This window comes from Heterodontus francisci, chromosome 23 (assembly GCF_036365525.1).
Source record: "Heterodontus francisci isolate sHetFra1 chromosome 23, sHetFra1.hap1, whole genome shotgun sequence".
NCBI classification, from domain to species: Eukaryota; Metazoa; Chordata; class Chondrichthyes; order Heterodontiformes; family Heterodontidae; genus Heterodontus; species Heterodontus francisci.
The window spans coordinates 47,902,528-47,920,437 of NC_090393.1; the positions used below are offsets into that span (position 1 = coordinate 47,902,528).

Genomic DNA, 17,910 nt, shown 5'->3' on the forward strand with positions numbered 1-17,910 from the left:
CTAAAGGAAGTGGAGATAGTGATAGTGGAAGGGCTTGCCATAATTTTCCAATCTTCCCTATATACGGAGGAGGTGCCAGAGGATTGGATAGTGGCAAATGTGACACCCCTATTCAAGAAAGGGTGTAAGGACAGTCATAGCAACCAGTTAGTTTAACATCAGTGATGGGTAAGGTTTTAGAAACAATAATCACGGGGGGAAAGTCAGCAGACACTTGGAGGGGTTTGAGTTAATTAAGGAGAGTCAACATGGACTTGTAAAAGGGAGATCATCCTTGATAATCTAATTGAATTTTTTCATGAAGTAACAGAGAAGGTTTATGTGGATTTTAAGAAAGCGTTTCATAAAGTACCACATAAAAGGCTGAAAGAATTTTCGAGGAGGATCTGCCGACTGAGGCACTGTGGGTTGAGGTCAGGAACAGGAAAGGAACAGTCACCTTGATGGGAGTTTTCTATAGGCCCCCCAATAGCAGCAGGGAGGTGGAAGAGCAGATTGGGAAACAGATTTTGGAAAGGAGCAGAAGTCACAGGGTAGTAATTATGGGGGATTTCAACTTCCCAAATATTGATTGGCAACTCTTTAGATCGAATAGTTTGGATGGGGTAGTGTTTGTGCAGTATGTCCAGGAAGCTTTTCTGACTCAGTATGTAGACTGCCCGACCAGAGGGGAGGCAATATTGGATTTGGTACTAGGTAATGAACCAGGGCAAGTGATAGAGCTGTTGGTGGGCGAGCACTTTGGAGATAGTGATCACAATTCTGTAGCATTCACTGTGGTAATGGAGAGGGATAGGTATGTGCAACAGGGCAAGGTTTACAATTGGGGGAAGGGTAGATATGATGCTGTCAGGCAGGAACTGAGGAGCATAAGTTGGGAGCATATGCTGGCAGGGAAGGGCACGGTCGAAATGTGGAACTTTTTCAAGGAGCAGATAGTAGGGGCCATTGATAAGCATGTCCCTGTCAGACAGGGAAGGGATGGTCATGTGAGGGAACCGTGGTTGACAAGAGAGGTTGAGAGTCTTGTTAGGAAGAAGAAGGATGCGTATATAAAGTTGAGGAAAAAGGGCACAGGCATAGCTCTGGAGGGATACAAGATGGCCAGGAAGGATCTGAAGAAAGGGATTAGGAGAGCTAAGAGAGGGCATGAAAAATGCTTGGCGGGTAGGATAAAAGAAAACCCCAAGGCCTTTTACGCGTATGTCAGAAATATGAGGATGACTAGGGGGACCGTAGGTCCGGTCAAGGACAATAGCGGGAGACTGTGTGTTGAGCCGGAAGAGATAAGTGAGGTTTTGAATGAGTACTTCTCTTCGGTATTTACGAATGAGAAGGGGTGTATTACTGAAGAGGACGGTGGGAAGCAGACTGGTAAGCTCGAGGAAGTGCTCGTTAGGAGGGAAGATGTGTTGGGGTTTTTGAATAACTTGAAGATAGACAAGTCTCCCGGGCCTGACGGGGTATATCCAAGGATGTTATGGGAAGCAAGGGATGAAATTGCAGAGCCGCTGGCAATGATCTTTTCATCTTCTCTGCTGACGGGGGTGGTACCAGGTGATTGGAGGGTGGCAAATGTTGTGCCCCTGTTCAAGAAAGGGAATAGGAACAACCCTGGGAATTACAGGCCAGTTAGTCTTACTTCGGTGGTAGGCAAGTTGATGGAAAAGGTGCTGAGGGATAGGATTTCTGAGCATCTGGAAAGACACTGCTTGATTCGGGACAGTCAGCACGGTTTTGTGAGGGGTAGGTCTTGCCTCACAAGCCTGATTGAATTCTTTGAGCAGGTGACCAAGCAAGTGGATGAGGGTAAACCAGTGGATGTGGTGTACATGGATTTTAGTAAGGCATTTGATAAGGTCCCCCATGGTAGACTTATGGAGAAAGTCAGGAGGCATGGGATAGTGGGGAATGTGGCCAGTTGGATTAAGAATTGGCTAACTGATAGAAGGCAGAGAGTGGTCTTAGATGGTAAATACTCAGCCTGGAGCCCAGTTACCAGTGGCGTGCCGCAGGGATCAGTTCTGGGTCCTCTCCTGTTTGTGATTTTTATTAACGACTTGGATGAGGAAGTCGAAGGGTGGGTCAGTAAATTTGCAGATGATACAAAGGTTGGTGGAGTTGTGGATACCGAGGAGGGCTATTGTCGTCTGCAAAGGGACTTGGATAGGTTGCAGTGTTGGGCTGAAAAGTGGCAGATGGAGTTTAACCCTGAAAAGTGTGAGGTCGTCCATTTTGGAAGGACAAACATGAATGCAAAATACTGGGTTAACGGTAGGGTTCTTGGGCATGTGGAGGAGCAGAGAGACCTTGGGGTCTATGTGCATAGATCATTGAAAGTTGCAACTCAAGTGGATAGGGCTGTGAAGAAGGCATATGGGGTGTTAGCGTTCATTAGCAGAGGGATTGAATTTAAGAGCCGTGAGGTGATGATGCAGCTGTACAGGACCTTGGTAAGGCCTCATTTGGAGTACTGTGTGCAGTTCTGGTCGCCTCATTTTAGGAAGGATGTGGAAGCCTTGGAGAGGGTGCAGAGGAGATTTACCAGGATGTTGCCTGGAATGGAGAATAAGTCTTACGAGGAAAGGCTGAACATTCTAGGCCTCTTCTCATTAGAAAGGAGAAGGATGAGGGGTGACATGATAGAGGTTTATAAGATGATCAGGGGAATAGATAGGGTAGACAGTCAGAAACTTTTTCCCCGGGTGGAGCAAAGCGTTACAAGGGGTCATAAATTTAAGGTGAAGGGTGGGAGATATAAGGGGGATGTCAGGGGAAGGTTCTTTACCCAGAGAGTGGTCGAGGCATGGAATGCCTTGCCCGGGGAAGTTGTTGAGTCAGAAACTTTAGGGACTTTCAAAAGGCTTGTGGATAGGTATATGGATAAAGGAGAATGATGGGGTATAGATTAAATTGTCCTTGACAGAGGACAAAGGATCGGCACAACATTGTGGGCCGAAGGGCCTGTTCTGTGCTGTATGTTCTATGTTCTATATGTTATGTTCTAAAAGGCTGGTTAACAAAATTGAGGTTCATGGAATAAGAAGGTCAGTGTCAGCTTAGATTTTAAAAAATTGGCTTAAGGACAGAAAACAGCAAATCGTAGTAAATGGTTGTTTTTCAGACTGGAGGATGGTAGACAGTGGTGTTCCCCAAGGATCAGTGCTGGGACCACTGCTATTTTTGCTATATATAAATGATTTGGATCTTGGAATACAGAGTAGAATTTCAAAATTTGCCAATGACACCAAACTTGGGGGTGTGGCCAACAGTGAGGATGAGATGAACCGCCTGCAACAGGGCATAGATAAGCTAGCAGAATAGGCAGAGAGTTGGCAGATAGAATTTAATACTGACAAGTGTGAGGTGATGCGTTTTGGCAGAAGTAATAGGGAGAGGCAATATAGACTAAATGGCACTGTTCTAAAGAGTGTGCAAGAACAGTGGGACCTCGGGGTGCAAGTGCATCGATCTTTGAAGGTGGTAGGACATATTGAGAGTGTGGTTATTAAAGCATATGGGATCTTGGGCTTCACAAATAGAGACATTGAATACAAAATCAGGGAAGTTATAAAGCTCTGGTTAGGCACCAACTGGAGTACTGTTCCAGTTCTTGTCACCACACTTTAGGAAGGAGGCAAGGGTCCTTGCGAGGTTGCAGAGGAGATTTATCAGAATAGTTCCAGGGATTTTGGTTACAAGGTTAAGTTGGAAAAGCTGGGGGAGCTCTGCAAGGGGGTTGTGTGTGAATGGGAAGAACTCTGAAAGAGGCTGTGTGTAAACGGGTGGAGCTCTGCAAGGGGGTTGTGTGTGAATGGAGGAACATCAGGTGATGCCTTACAGCAAAGGAGATTGAGGAGAGATTTAATAGAGGTGTATTATGAGGCTTAGATAAGTTAGATAAGGAAATACTGTTCCTATTAACTAATGGTACAAGGATTAGGGACACAGATTGAAGGTTTTGGGCAAGAGATGCAGGGGGAATATGAGGAAGAACATTTTTATGCAACAGATGGTAATGACCTGGAACTCACTGCCCACGAGGGTGGTGGAAGTGGAAGCAATTAATGACTTCAAAAGGAAATTGGATGGCCACTTGAAGGAAAGAAACTTGCAGGGCTACAGGGATTGAGCGGGGGAATGGGACTGGCAGCATAGCTCCGTAGAGAGCTGGCATGGACTCGATGGGCCGAATAGCCTCCCTCTATGCCATAAATGAGCCTATTGGCTGAATTTTATGATCCTGCCACTAGGAGTTGTGGTGGGTGCGCAAAAAGGTGGCAGTCCTGCTTGTGATGTTAGTGGCCTCCCTAATGGCAGCAGCAATCCCCCCCAATCACGTGGCGGGGGCAGAAACGGAAACAGTTCACGGCAGTACCTGATGTTCCCCCCACTCATGCACAGGTCCCATGCAGACCTCCCCCCATTCACACACAACCCCCTTGCATACTTCCCCCTGTTCACACAACCCCCTTGCACATCTCCCCATGTTCACACACAACCCCCTTGCAGACCTCCCCCCATTCACACACAACCCCCTTGCAGACCTCCCCCCATTCAGATACAACCCCCTTGCAGACCTCCCCCCATTCACACACAACCCCCTTGCAGAGCTCCCCCCATTCACACACAACCCCCTTGCATACTTCCCCCTGTTCACACACAGCCCCCTTGCACATCTCCCCATGTTCACACACAACCCCCTTGCAGACCTCCCCATGTTCACACACAACCCCCTTGCAGACCTCCTTGCATTCACATACAACCCCCTTGCAGACCTCCCCCCATTCACACACAACCCCCTTGCAGACCTCCCCCCATTCAGATACAACCCCCTTGCAGACCTCCCCCCATTCACACACAACCCCCTTGCAAACCTCCCCCCATTCAGAGACATCCCCCTTGCAGCCCTCCCCCCATTCACACACAACCCCCTTGCAGACCTCCCCCAATTCAGATACAACCCCCTTGCAGAGCTCCCCCCATTCACACACAACCCCCTTGCAAACCTGCCTCCATTCGCACAACCCCTTGCAGACCTCCCCCCATTCACACACAACCACTTTGCAGAGCTCCCCCCATTCACACACAACCCCCTTGCAGACCTCCCCCCGTTCACACACAACCCCCTTGCAGAGCTCCCCCCGTTCACACACAACCCCCTTGCAGTGCTCCCCCCGTTCACACACAACCCCCTTGCACAGCTCCCCCCATTCACACACAACCCCCTTGCAGAGCTCCCCCCATTCACACACAACCCCCTTGCAGAGCTCCCCCCATTCACACACAACCCCCTTACAGAGCTCCCCCCATTCACACACAACCCCCTTGCAGACCTCCCCCCATTCACACACAACCCCCTTGCAGAGCTCCCCCCATTCACACACAACCCCCTTGCAGAGCTCCCCCCATTCACACACAACCCCCTTGCAGACCTCCCCCCATTCACACACAACCCCCTTGCAGACCTCCCCCCATTCACACACAACGCCCTTGCAGAGCTCCCCCCATTCACACAAAAGCCCCTTGCAGAACTGTGGTACGGCGCTGGTTTTCATGGTGGAGGACTCCACGGAGATTCTCCCTGCCAGCCCACACCAACGAACCCGCCTCCGACAAGAGAACAAAATTCAGTCCTATGACTGCATGACTCTTTATGGAGAAACTATTTCCCCTGGTGGGGTGTTTCAGAACAAGGGATATAACCTTAAACTTAGAGCTAGGTCATTCAGTGATGATGTCAGAAAGCAGTTCTTTACTCAAAGACTAGTGGAAATCTGGAGCCCTCTGGAGGCTAGATCAATGGAAATTCTGTCAACTACAATTGATTTGACTAACAGGAATCTAGGAGTTACAGAACCAAGGAGGATAGATGGAGTTAAAATACAGATCAGCAAGATCTAATTGAATGGCAGAACAGGTTTGAGGGCTTAAATGGCTTCCTCCTGTCCCCATGTTCCCCAGCCTCTATGAGTTGGATTGACAATTGGTGTGAAACTGACAGCAGTTTTATTCAGTAGGTTTTTGGGCACTAAGGAACTTACCTGCAGCTTCCCAAATTCATTTTACAATTTACGTCTTGCAGCCAGCAGACAGAGAAGGCTTTCAGTCCATTGGTCTGAGCTGCATGGTCCAAGGGTTAAAGTTCAGTGTGTGACCCACTGCCACCCCAGCTCCAATAAAGCACTTGAAATTACTCAATGAGCGATAATATCTGCTTTTAACCTATCAGAATCCAACTGGCCAGGTCCCTGAAACAGGGTGCTGGCTTTTATGCTTACCTTGCTTGTATGGCTCGGACACAGTGTGCAGCTCCTGGGTGGTAGGTACATACACTCCCCTTCTCAATGTCACACCCATAGTCTGTCTGCATTAAAAATGAGATCTTTCAGTCAATGCAGCTTCAAACATCTTTAAGTCTCTCATTTTCAATTCATACTCCCTCAACAAAATGGAGTCAGTGTCTCTACAGTGGGTACAAGCACCGCTGGTGACGTCCTGCAGTTAAGGAGGAAAGAAAGCCGAGAGGAGGATATTCGATTTAAACATCCCCTACCATGTCTCAGAAAAAATATATATTATAAAAATATGTTACCATTTATCAAAAAGCTGCTCAATTCTTTTCGAGCCCTTCTTACCCCCTCAGGTGCTCCAGTGACGTCCCTAAATCGGTAAGTGATGCTTACATCCCAGTGCAGCCGCGTGACCAAAGAAAAGATTGCTGTTGGAGGGATACTGCCAAATGCTGAAGTGCTTATGGATGAAAATGGAATAGTGTAGGTCAGATGGTTTCACAGGTCGGCGCAACATCGAGGGCCGAAGGGCCTGTACTGCGCTGTAAGGTTCTATGTTCTATGCTGTGCATCCAAACTAGACAGCACAATGAAAGGACACCTGCCGGCAACCACGGAAATGTATTTCAGAAGGTAGCAAAATTATCTTTTTTTGGGTCAAACATGGTGGCCAGTCACCAAGAGTCTCCAAGACAAAGCTTCTATCTGCCTAATATGAAGTGAATGCTCTCCACATAAGAATACACCTCACTGACTCAAGCCTGGAGAAACTTGGGCAGATTATCAAGGAACCACAGCCTAGCCTCTAATACGTGAAGGGTGACCGATTGGAGTTTAACCTATTAAAACTCCCCATCTTACCAAAGCAGTTCACAAGTAACAGTGCTACTGCTTTTCCAGCCTGGGACGCCCAGGAGTGTAGTGACTGTTGCAATGTGGGGAAATGCAGCAGCTGGTTTGTGCATAAGGTCCCATAAACAGCAATGAGGTAAATGACTGAGTAATCTATTTCTGGTAGTGTTTGAGAACTATATACTTAAGCAAGTTGATTGTAGAGTTCCATGATAGCTTAGCAGGTACATACACCACTAATGGTGATACTGAACCATTGACTCTGGAAACCCTCAGCTTGATCCACGAACTTTGCAGGGGTAGCTGGTTCTCAGCCGGACCAGCAGTTGACCTCAGTGCCCTTGTAGGGAAAAACAGGGTTCTCACTCCCAACCACTGCCTAGCAACCTCTGCTTCGAAAGTTCAGGCATATGGTCATCAGGCGAGGGCCGAGTTAGACGCCACTGTGATAACCTCCTTGGGATAGCCTAGTTTTCCCAATCGGACTGCCAATAGGATTTCACTTAAAATGAATGCGCTTCCATCAGTGAAGCCTAGGCTTTTCGATTGTAACAATTTCAGGGCTTATACATAAAGATTGATCACCTGATCAAAGTAGCAGAGATGATTGGCATCCATGAGACTGCACTGCAGCAACAAAATACTGCGTGTTATGGACAGAGGAAGCAAGGAAATTGGGGCAGAGGGGATGAATATTTATAAAACAGTCCATTTTAGGTTCAGTTTAGCCCCTTCCTCAGTGAAATATTGTACTTACATGAAACCTGCCCGTATCTGCCCTGGATTGTGCCAGGGTACAAGGGCAATCTGCAATCTCCAACAGGAAGTTCGGTAGCGTCTCTTCAGATTTGTGCCAATCCAAGCACTTCTTTTGTGCCCAGGCAACTGAGTCTTTCCTGAACGCTTCCTCCAGGTGCCAGGCTAGAGCATGGCTGGGACTCCACAATGCTCTGACATTTCTGAGTCAAAACAAGAAAAGCAAAAGATTAGGTGAGTTCTCTACTTTATAAACCACTCAAATCTATAGGAAACTAAAAGACAACCCCTAGTAAAAAGGCCATGTACATATACGTTGCCTCTGAGTGCTTGTTCATCAAGGTATGAGTAGTCAATGGTGATCATAGGGTCAACAGCATCTGGCTAGATGCAGAGTAAAATTCAACCCACTCTGTCTCACCAACACATTCAGCCCAAGTCTCATGATTGCATCATCTTTCAATTAGGCACTTTACAGCCTTCTGGACTCAACATTGAGTCCAACAATTTCAGACCGTAATCTCTGCCCCCATTTATTTTCCTTTTCTTTGCATGTTGCAATCTTCATCTTGTTTTCCCTTGTTTTACTTTCAGACAGCAGGTTGATAGGTAAATTGGCCATTAGCAATTGCCCCTAGTATAGGTAGGTGGTAGGGAAATATAGGGACAGGTGGGGATGTGGTAGGAATATGGAATTAGTGTAGTGTAAATGGGTGGTTGATGGTCGGCACAGACTCGGTGGGCTGAAGGGCCTGTTTCAGTGCTGTATCTCTAAAACTAAAAAAAACTAAGCGGCTGTTCATTATTCTACCATTCACACCTCCTCTGGACACATATTTTGTCACTTTACTTGTCCCATTACTACTCCCTTTGGCTCCGCCCCACCAACTCTTTTGTCATTTAATGTCTCCGTCTTTAACTCTATCACAGACCTTCCCTTTTGGTCTTTTCCCACCCTCCCCCATTTGACCAACTTAAAACCAATTACATTTCTAACTTTTCCCAGTTCTGATGAAGGGTCATCAACCTGAAATGTTAACTGTGTTTCTCTCCACAGATGCTGCTAGACCTGCTGAGTATTTACAGCATTTTCTGTTTTTATCTCATTATTGCAGCACTGGTACACTTCTGTTCCCTGCATTAGCCAACTTTATGTCAATCAGTGCAAAAATGTGGGGAGCTTTATGCTGGGGTCTCACACCTCATGAAAATGAAAAGAAAAATTACTAACTGTAGGCTGAAGGCAGGTCAGGTCAGTCCTGGGGAAGTGCGTCTTTGTTACCACCAGCAGTTCCTGTGTTCTACAGGTCCCTATCTATTTATTGTTGCCTGGTCACGTTATAGACGCAACCCACATCTTACTGTAGCATTCAAATCAGTGTAAAGCCATGGACACTAGTTGGCCTGTTAAGAATGACTTACTCTGTGCCACGGTTGTGTGCTTTAAAAAGGTGTACATTCTTTATTGCATTGTTTGTGTACCAAGAGGACTTTTGCTCTCAAAAGGCTATGGCTGCCAGGCCAATGGAAATTTTCAAGACTGAGATCGATGAATTTTTGGTTAGGTAAGGGTAAATTGAGTTGAAGAATAGATTCGGTAGAAAGAACCTGCATTTTTATAGCACCTTTCTAGACCACAGGATATCTCAAAGGGCTGTAACAGCCAAAGAAGCACTTTTGATGAGTTGTCATTGTTGTAATGTAGGAAATGCAGCAGCCAATCTATATCAGCAAGCTCTCACAAACAGCAATGTGATACATGACCACATTATCTGTTCTTGAATGATGTTGGTTGGGGGATAAATGTCAGCCAAGACACTGTGGAGAACTCCCCTGCTCTTCTTTGAGAATAGTGCCACCCTCCAAAGAGCTCTGATGCCTCACCCAACATTGCAACACTCCAGCAGTTCAACGCTGAAGTATCAGCCCAGATTATGTGCTCAAGCCCTTGGAGTGGAGCTTGAACCAACAAAATTCTGACTGAAGGCTGAGAGTGCTATCAACTGAGCTACAGCAACACCGGACAGGATTTTGTGCAGGATGTGGGGGTCCAAGCACCGGGCTGAAAAGTTGGGGGGAGCCCCGCCTCCGGATGTTTTCAGGCCCCCGGAGCGATCCTCTGGTCTTTAGCCATGCAAGTTGAAGGAGATGAGATCCCTGTCCCTTTAAACACTTAATAGGGACAGGGATCCCACCCCGAAGAGCTGCCAGTCAATCACATGGAGAGGGGAATCCAAGGGGGTACAGTGATTCCCAGGGGAGGGGAGATGGTCCTCCATGGGCCAGGAATTGCCCACGAAGGAGGGATCTCCCCTGACCACGCCTGAGGGAGGGCAACTTGTTTTCCAAGGTGTCCTCCCCGCATAGCGGAGGCCCCCCCCTCCACTGCTGTTAAGATCCCAGCGTCGTCGGGTTAAGGCCCTTAATTGGCCGTCAATAGGCCACTTAATAGCCTCAATCGGCCTGTGGGCTGGAAGGCCGACATCGGCCTATCCCGCCCCCGGGAAGATGGGGTCCGGAAATTGCGGCATTGGATTCCACGGTGGCCGCTGCCACTCTGATTCTCCAGCCTTCACACCCCGCCCCCCCCGCCGGACCTCCGCCACACAACCAAACGTCGGGCTGGGACAAAATCCAGCCTACCTAATCACAGGTGAAATCCGTAATACAATAAGATTACATACAGTGGGAGGAAGGAGAAACTGGCTTTAATGATTGCAGCTGAGTCACAGCTGATTTTAATCTTTATAACTTTGTTTACTCAAAAGTTCCTATAGTTTAGATGCAACACAGATAAATAAGAGTTGACATCTACCTGGCAAATCATCAAGTGTGGGTTTATGCAATACACTGCTGAAATATATCTTTACAGAAGTCCAATAAAACTATGAACAAATCCCACTATATCTTTTTTCCAGCTCTCTATCTTCTGGACATAACAGAAAGAAATGGAAGGAAATGATGAAAACCTGAACTTTGCACAAGATCACTCAACATTGAAGGTCTCACCCCTGAGGCTGAATGGATAAACAATTGCTGTAAAATCACCCCCCCCCCCCTCGTGGCCCCCCATTACCCACAAGGTGGTGATGCTGATTGTGTGCACCATTACATTTCCACATATTAACAGCTTCCATGTGTGATTCCAACATGGGCAAAATTAGGAACTAACTCTGGATTGATAAGGCTGGAAACATTATTGAACTACACAATGGAATACAGTACAACGTTGTGTTTTGTTAAATGGATCATTTCCATTATCACACTGGAAATGAGAAATGGGCCAAACTGCAATATGGGTTTAACACCTAGGCCTCAAGTTGAAAATCTACCCAACATCATACAACCAGCATAGATTCCCAAAGGCAGGTTAGTGTACTCACGGTGTCCCATCTGGTTGACTCTGGTCAGTGAGACGCAGCATTCCAATTTCCCATTCAGAATAGGGTTTTTCAGCAGGTCTGGGGGTGAATGTGAACTTTCCACTGTTTGGTGCGGCTTTTGCGAGTGAGTACAGGTAACTCCATTCTCCTTTCCAGGATTCTGAGTAAGGTTCACCTGATGGTAGAAGTTGCCAAATATTGAGTTATTTTCAGTTACCTTTATTAAATTAATGTAAATTTGCCACACAAAGTACTTTGTCATGTAAAGTTTGCAATTACAAAGCCTGTATTGTCCTAGAACTGGAAGTTACATACGAACATACAAATTAGGAGCAGAAGTTGGCCATTCAGCCCCACTAACCTGCTCCACCATTCAATAAGATCATGGCTGATCTGTTTGTACTTCAAATTCCACACTCCAATCTACCCCCGATAACCCTTGACTCCCTTGCCTAACAGGAATCTATCTACCTCTGCCTTAAAAATATTCAATGACCCCCCGCCTCAACCACTTTCTGAGGCAGAGAGTTACAAAGTCGCACAACACGCTGAGAAAAAAAATTTCTCCTCATCTCTGTCCTAAAAGAGTGACCCTTAATTTTAAAATAGAGCCCCCTAGTTCTGGACTCACCCACAAGAGGAAACATCCTTTCCACAGCCACCTTGTCAAGACCGTTCAGGATCTTATATACTTCAATCAAGTCTCCCCTCACTCTTCTAAACTCCAGTGAAAACAAACCCAGTCTGACCAGTCTTTCCTCATAAGGCAACCTGCTCATTCCAGGTATCAATCTAGTAAAACTCCTCTGAACCGCCTCCAACGCATTTACATCCTTCCTTAAATAAGGAGACCAAAACTGCATGTAGTATTCGATATGTGGTCTCACCAATGCCCTGTATAACTGAAGCATAATATCCTTACTTTTATTTTCAATTCCTCTTGTAATAAGGGATAGCATTCCATTAGCCTTCTTTATTACTTGCTGTGCCTGCATACTAACATGTTGTGATTCATGCACTAGAACACCTAAATCCCTTTGCACCTTGGAATTCTGCAGTCGTACTCCATTTAAGTAATACTCTGCTTTTTTATTCTTCCTGCCAAAGTGAACAACTTCACATTTTCCCACATTATACTCCATCTGCCAGATTTTTGCCCACTCACCCAACCTATCTATATCAGTCTACAAACTCCTTATGTCCTCTTCACAACATACTTTCCTACCTATCTTTGTGTTATCTGCAAATTTAACTACCATGCCATCACTCCCCTCATCTAAGTCATTGATATAAATTGTAAAAAGTTGAGGCCCCAGCATAGACCCTTGCGGGACTCCACTCATCACATCCTGCCACTCAGAAAAGGACCCATTTATGCATGCTGTCTGTTTTCTGCCAGCCAGCCAATCTTCTATCCATGTTAAAATGTTACCCCCTACACCATGAGCTCCTACTTCACTCAATAGCCTTTTATCTGGCACCTTGTCAAATGCCTTCTGGAAATCCAAGTACCGTACATCAAGGGCTCTCCTTTATCCACAGCACATGTTACTCCTTCAAAGAACTCCAATAAATTGGTTAAACATGATTTCCCTTTCACAAAACCATGCTGACTATTCCCAATTACCTTGAGTTTTTCTTAAGTGCCCAGCTATAGCCTCCTTACTGATCGATTCTAACACCTTCCCCACAACAGATGTCAAGCTAACTGGCCTATAGTTACCTGTTTTCTGCCTCCCTTCCCCCCCACTTCTTGATTAGGGGGGTTATACTTGCTACTTTCCAGTCTGATGGAACCTTTCCAGAATCTAGCAAATTTTGAAAATTAACACCAACTATTACCTCATTAGCCACCTCTTTTAAGACCCTAGGATGAAACCCATCAGGACCCGGGGACTTGTCAGCCCGCAGCTCCATCAATTTGCTCAGTACCGCTTTCCTGCTGATTGTAATTTTGCCATGTTCCTCTCTTCCTTCCACCTCCTGATTTACAGCTATTACTGGAATATTTTTTTATCTTCTATAGTGAAGACAGAAGCAAAATATTTGTTCATTTCATCTGCCATTTCCTTATTATCTACTGTTAACTCCCCATTCTCACTCTCCAGAGGACCAACAGTCACTTTACTTACACTTTTCCTTTTTAAATACCTGTAGAAACTCTTGCTATCCGTTTTTACATTTCTAGCTAGCTTCCTCTCATACTCTAATTCCTTTCTCCTGATTAACCTTTCAGTCATTCTCTGCCGTTCTTTATATTCTGATCAATCATCTGACCTGCCACTCACCTTTGCACAATTACATGCTTTAAATTTAAACGAACAAAGATACTATTTATATAAAAGCAAAATACTGCGGATGCTGGAAATCTGAAACAAAAACAAGAAATGCTGGATTCACTCAGCAGGTCTGGCAGCATCTGTAGAAAGAGAAGCAGAGTTAACGTTTCGGGTCAGTGACCCTTCTTCGGAACTATTGACATGTGTAGCAGAAACCCACCTGAAAACTGCAATCCAAACGGTCTGATACAAGGGTCTGGATTTCAACTGCCAGCTGATTTTTGGCTGTAAATTGCACCAATTAATTAATTTTCCAATCGCCTGCAGCATAATGAGTTCCAGTCAGTTTTAATGGCTGGGCCTCATTTAAATGTTGCTGGTCAACTTGATGGGAACTGGTTAGAAATCATGAAGTCTGGAGGCCCCATGCCAATAGCAGGTAAGTGGCAGGATTGGCTGCCCTGATGTCCTGCGGGCAGATGCCATGATCAAGTGGAGTCCCAGCCCTCTCCTGCACAAGGAATGTCAAAAATAAGTTCTAAAACATAACTTTCTGGGCTTCTTCTGCGCTCCCCCCATCCACTTCCTCACCGGGTTGGCCAGGTGGGAAACTCATTGCCACTTTCCACTCAGGCCAATAGTTAAAATTGCAATCAGGTCCTGATGCCATCACTTAAAAAGGACCCAGCTGGCTTTGGGGAGGTTTTCTTGACACCCGCTCGATTGAAAAGTTTGAAATTATGATTGGTTGGTTCCTAGCAGCTTGAGAGCAAGTAAGGTAAAGAGCCAGCAGGCCTCACTCTTTTTGAGGAGGCCTCTAAGATCATCTTCCAGTCCAGAGTTTGCTCCGTTGAGCAGGATGAGACATTTTCACATTTCTTCTTCCAAAGTGTAAACAGAGAGATCTCTGTGATCAGCAGCCTGAAGGAAGAAGCTGGTTTGGTAACATCATCGCAGCCTGACATAATAAGGATCAGCAAATCCTTTTATACCAGGCTGTACGAAGTGAAACCCACAGACAGCACGGCCTCCCAGTCCTTCCTGTCCTCTATCATGGAGGTCTTTAATGACACTACGTTGGAGAATCTGGACAAACTGCTAACACTGGACGAGCTGACAAAGGCTGTCAGGTCCTTTTGCACGAGTAAAACTCCCGGAAGCAACAGCTTACCGGCTGAGTTGTATTCGACTCTGTGGGATTGGATCGGCCCAGACCTGCTGGAAGTGTACAAGAGTATGCTTCTGGCCGGCAGCATGTCAGAATCCATGAGGAAAGGCATCATTACCCTCATCTACAAGCGGAAGGGGGGAGAGGGAGGAAATCAGAAATTGGCGGCCCATCTCACTGCTTAATGTGGACTTCAAAATTCTGTCCAAGGTTGACCAGTTGGGTCAAGTCTGCTCTGGAGTTGGTGATTCATCCCAATCAGACCTGTACTGAACCCAGAAGGAAGATCTCAGATAGCCTCGCGCTACTCAGGGATACAATCACCTACGTGCGGGACAGCGGGGTGGCCACCTGCCTCATCAGCTTGGATCAGGAGAAGGTCTTTATATCGCAAACGTACATGATGTACATGCTCTCCAAAATTAGGTTTGGGGAGGGAATCTGTAGTTCGATCCAACTGCTCTACGCAAACATCAGTAGTGCAGTCTCAATCAATGGGTGGAAATCACAAAGTTTTCCAATCAAATCTGGAGTCAGACAGGGCTGTCCTTTCTACCCTGTCTTGTTCATTTGCTGTATCAAACCTTTTTCCAAGTCCATCGGGAAGGATGTGGGCATAAGAGGGGTGACAATTCCAGGCAGTGGAGGCACTCAGGTCAAAGCCTCTCTATACATGGATGACACCACCGTCTTCTTCTCGGATCTACTGGGAGTTTGTAGGTTGTTGAGCCTCTGTGTAAAGCCTTATATGTCTCCAAAGGAAACCCAACCGAGCCCGAATACCCGACCCAAACCTGACTCATGTCGTCGGGTCCCGTCGGGGTCGGGTCGGGTAGTAGGCCTGTATCCATGTACTGATGTAAAGGCCTGCTACCCGACCCAACCCTGATGGCATGTGTCGGGTTCGTGTCGGGTCGGGTTACACTTCCAGGTCCGGCATTCGGGCTTGGTTGGGTTTCCTTTGTAGACCTTTACCTCTGTGACCAGTTCAAACTGGCCTTGGGAGCCTAAGTAAATTGCGGCAAAAATGGGGCCATGTTCTATGGGATATGGGCTGACTGATCCCTTGTCCTTTTCACTGTCAGGCCAGCCTACTCGAAGGTGTTGGGATATGGTTCGGAGGGGCCGGGGTGTGCGCCAAAAACTGGAAGAAGCGAGTAGCCATGGTGAAACAGAAACTGGGCATGTGGGAGCAATGCCATCTCTCCATTGCAGGTAAGAACCTGGTCATCAAGTGCGAGGCGCTCTCGGTATTGCTGTACGTGGCACAGGTCTGGCCCATACCCCACTCCTGTGCTGTGGTGGTCACCCAAGCCATCTTCCATTTTATCTGGAGATTGAAAATGAACCGTGTCCACAGGGACACGATGTTCAAACCTCTAGCTAGAGGGGGGAAAATGTACCCAACGTTGCCCTCATCCTGCTGGCCACCTTTGTCTACATCAAACTGTGTGCAGACCCTCGGTACGCAAACACCAAGTCTCATTATGTGGCTGAGGTTCTATCTGTCGCCGGTGTTGCGAAGGATGGACCATGCCGTACCACCTGTCCCTTGTGGAAAAGTTTGTGCAGAAAAACAACTTTGACCACAAGTCCATCAGACAGTGGTCCGCAAGTAACCATCCTTGAGGCCCTGAGGGAAAAGCAGATGATGGATCCTGTCAGATGGTTCCCCAAGCAGACTGCCAAACTCATTTGGCAGAATACCATATCAACAGAACTTTCAAACAAGCACCAAGACGTAGATTGGCTGGTGTGAGAAGGGCCCTCCTCATCAGATCCTTCCTGCACTCCCAGAGTCTCACCGCCTCTACACGCTGCCCTCGAAACGGCTGCGGTGGGGAAGAGACTGTCGCCTACCTCCTTCTGGAATGTGCCTTTGCAAAGCTGGTTTGGAAAGATGCAGTGGATTTTGTTGAGTTTCATCTGGAGCAACTCCATAACACAGTTCTCAGTTGGGCTGTTCCCAGGGACGCACACTGAGACGAGCATCAACTGTCCCTGGAGGACCATCAACTCGGTGAAAGACGCACTTTGGTCTGCCTGAAACTTGCATATGAACATTCAAATTAGGAGCAGGAACAGGCCATTAGGCCAATCAAGCCTGCTCTGCCATTTGATAAGGTCAGGACTGATCTGATTGTGGCCTCAATTCTACTTTCCTGTCTACTCACTATACCTTTGGCTCCCTTGTCAACCAAGAATCTATCTAACTCACCCTTAAAAATATTCAATGACCCTGCCTCCACTGCTCTCTGTGGAAGAGAATTCCACAGACTAACAAACCTCAGAGAAAAAATTTGGTGAGTCACCTTCTTGAACCACTGGTGTAGGTATACCCACAGTGCTGATAGGGAATTCCAGAATTTTGATCCAGCAACAGTGAAGGAATGGTGATATATTTCCAATTCAGGATGGTGTGTGACTTGAAGGGGAACTTGGAGGTGGTGGTGTTCCCTTGCATCTGCCGCCCTTGTTTTTCTAGTTGGTAGAGGTCACAGGTTAGGAAAGTGCTGACAAAGGAGGCTTGGTGAGTTGCTGCAGTGCATCTTTTAGATGGTGCACACTGCTGCCAATGTGCGTCAATGCTGGAGGGAGAGAATGTTTAAGGTGGTGGATGGATTGCCCATCAAGCGGGCTGCTTTGTCCTGGATGGTGTCGAGCTTCTTGAGTGTTGTTGCAGCTGCACTCATCCAGGCAAGTGGAGAGTATTCCATCACACTCCTGACTTGTGCCTTGTAGATGGTGGACAGACTTTGGGGAGTCAGAAGGTGAGTTCCTCGCCACAGAATTCCCAGTCTTTGACCTGCTCTTGTAGCCAGAGTATTTATATGGGCTGGTCAAGTTATGTTCCTGGTCAATAGCAACCCCCAGGATGTTGATGGTGGGAATTCAGTGATGGTAATGCCGTTGAAAGTCAAGGGGAGATGGTTAGATTATCTCTTGCTGGAGATGGTCATTGCCTGGCACTTGTACAAGAAGTCGTGAATGGTACTGAACACTGAGCAATCATCATCCAACATCCGCACTTCTGACCTTATGATGGAGGAAAAGTCATTGGTGAAGCAGCTGAAGATGGTTGACCCTAGGACACTGCCCTGAGGAACTCCTGCAGTGATGTCCTGGGCTTAGATTTTTGGCCTCCAACAACCACAAACATTTTCCTTTGTGCTAGGTAT

General features: G+C 46.8%; 1 protein-coding gene across 1 annotated transcript in view; it reads right to left on the reverse strand.

Moving 5' to 3' along the window:
* susd2 (sushi domain containing 2) overlaps positions 1 to 17,910 on the reverse strand; it is a 140,843-nt gene that overhangs the window by 70,941 nt on the left and 51,992 nt on the right. Inside the window, exons 5-7 of the mRNA XM_068055197.1 lie at positions 11,285 to 11,459; positions 7,903 to 8,104; positions 6,282 to 6,367 (exon numbers count right to left, since the gene is read on the reverse strand). Of these exons, the coding sequence (XP_067911298.1) occupies positions 6,282 to 6,367; positions 7,903 to 8,104; positions 11,285 to 11,459 (463 nt within the window). The remainder of the gene's footprint in view (positions 1 to 6,281; positions 6,368 to 7,902; positions 8,105 to 11,284; positions 11,460 to 17,910) is intronic.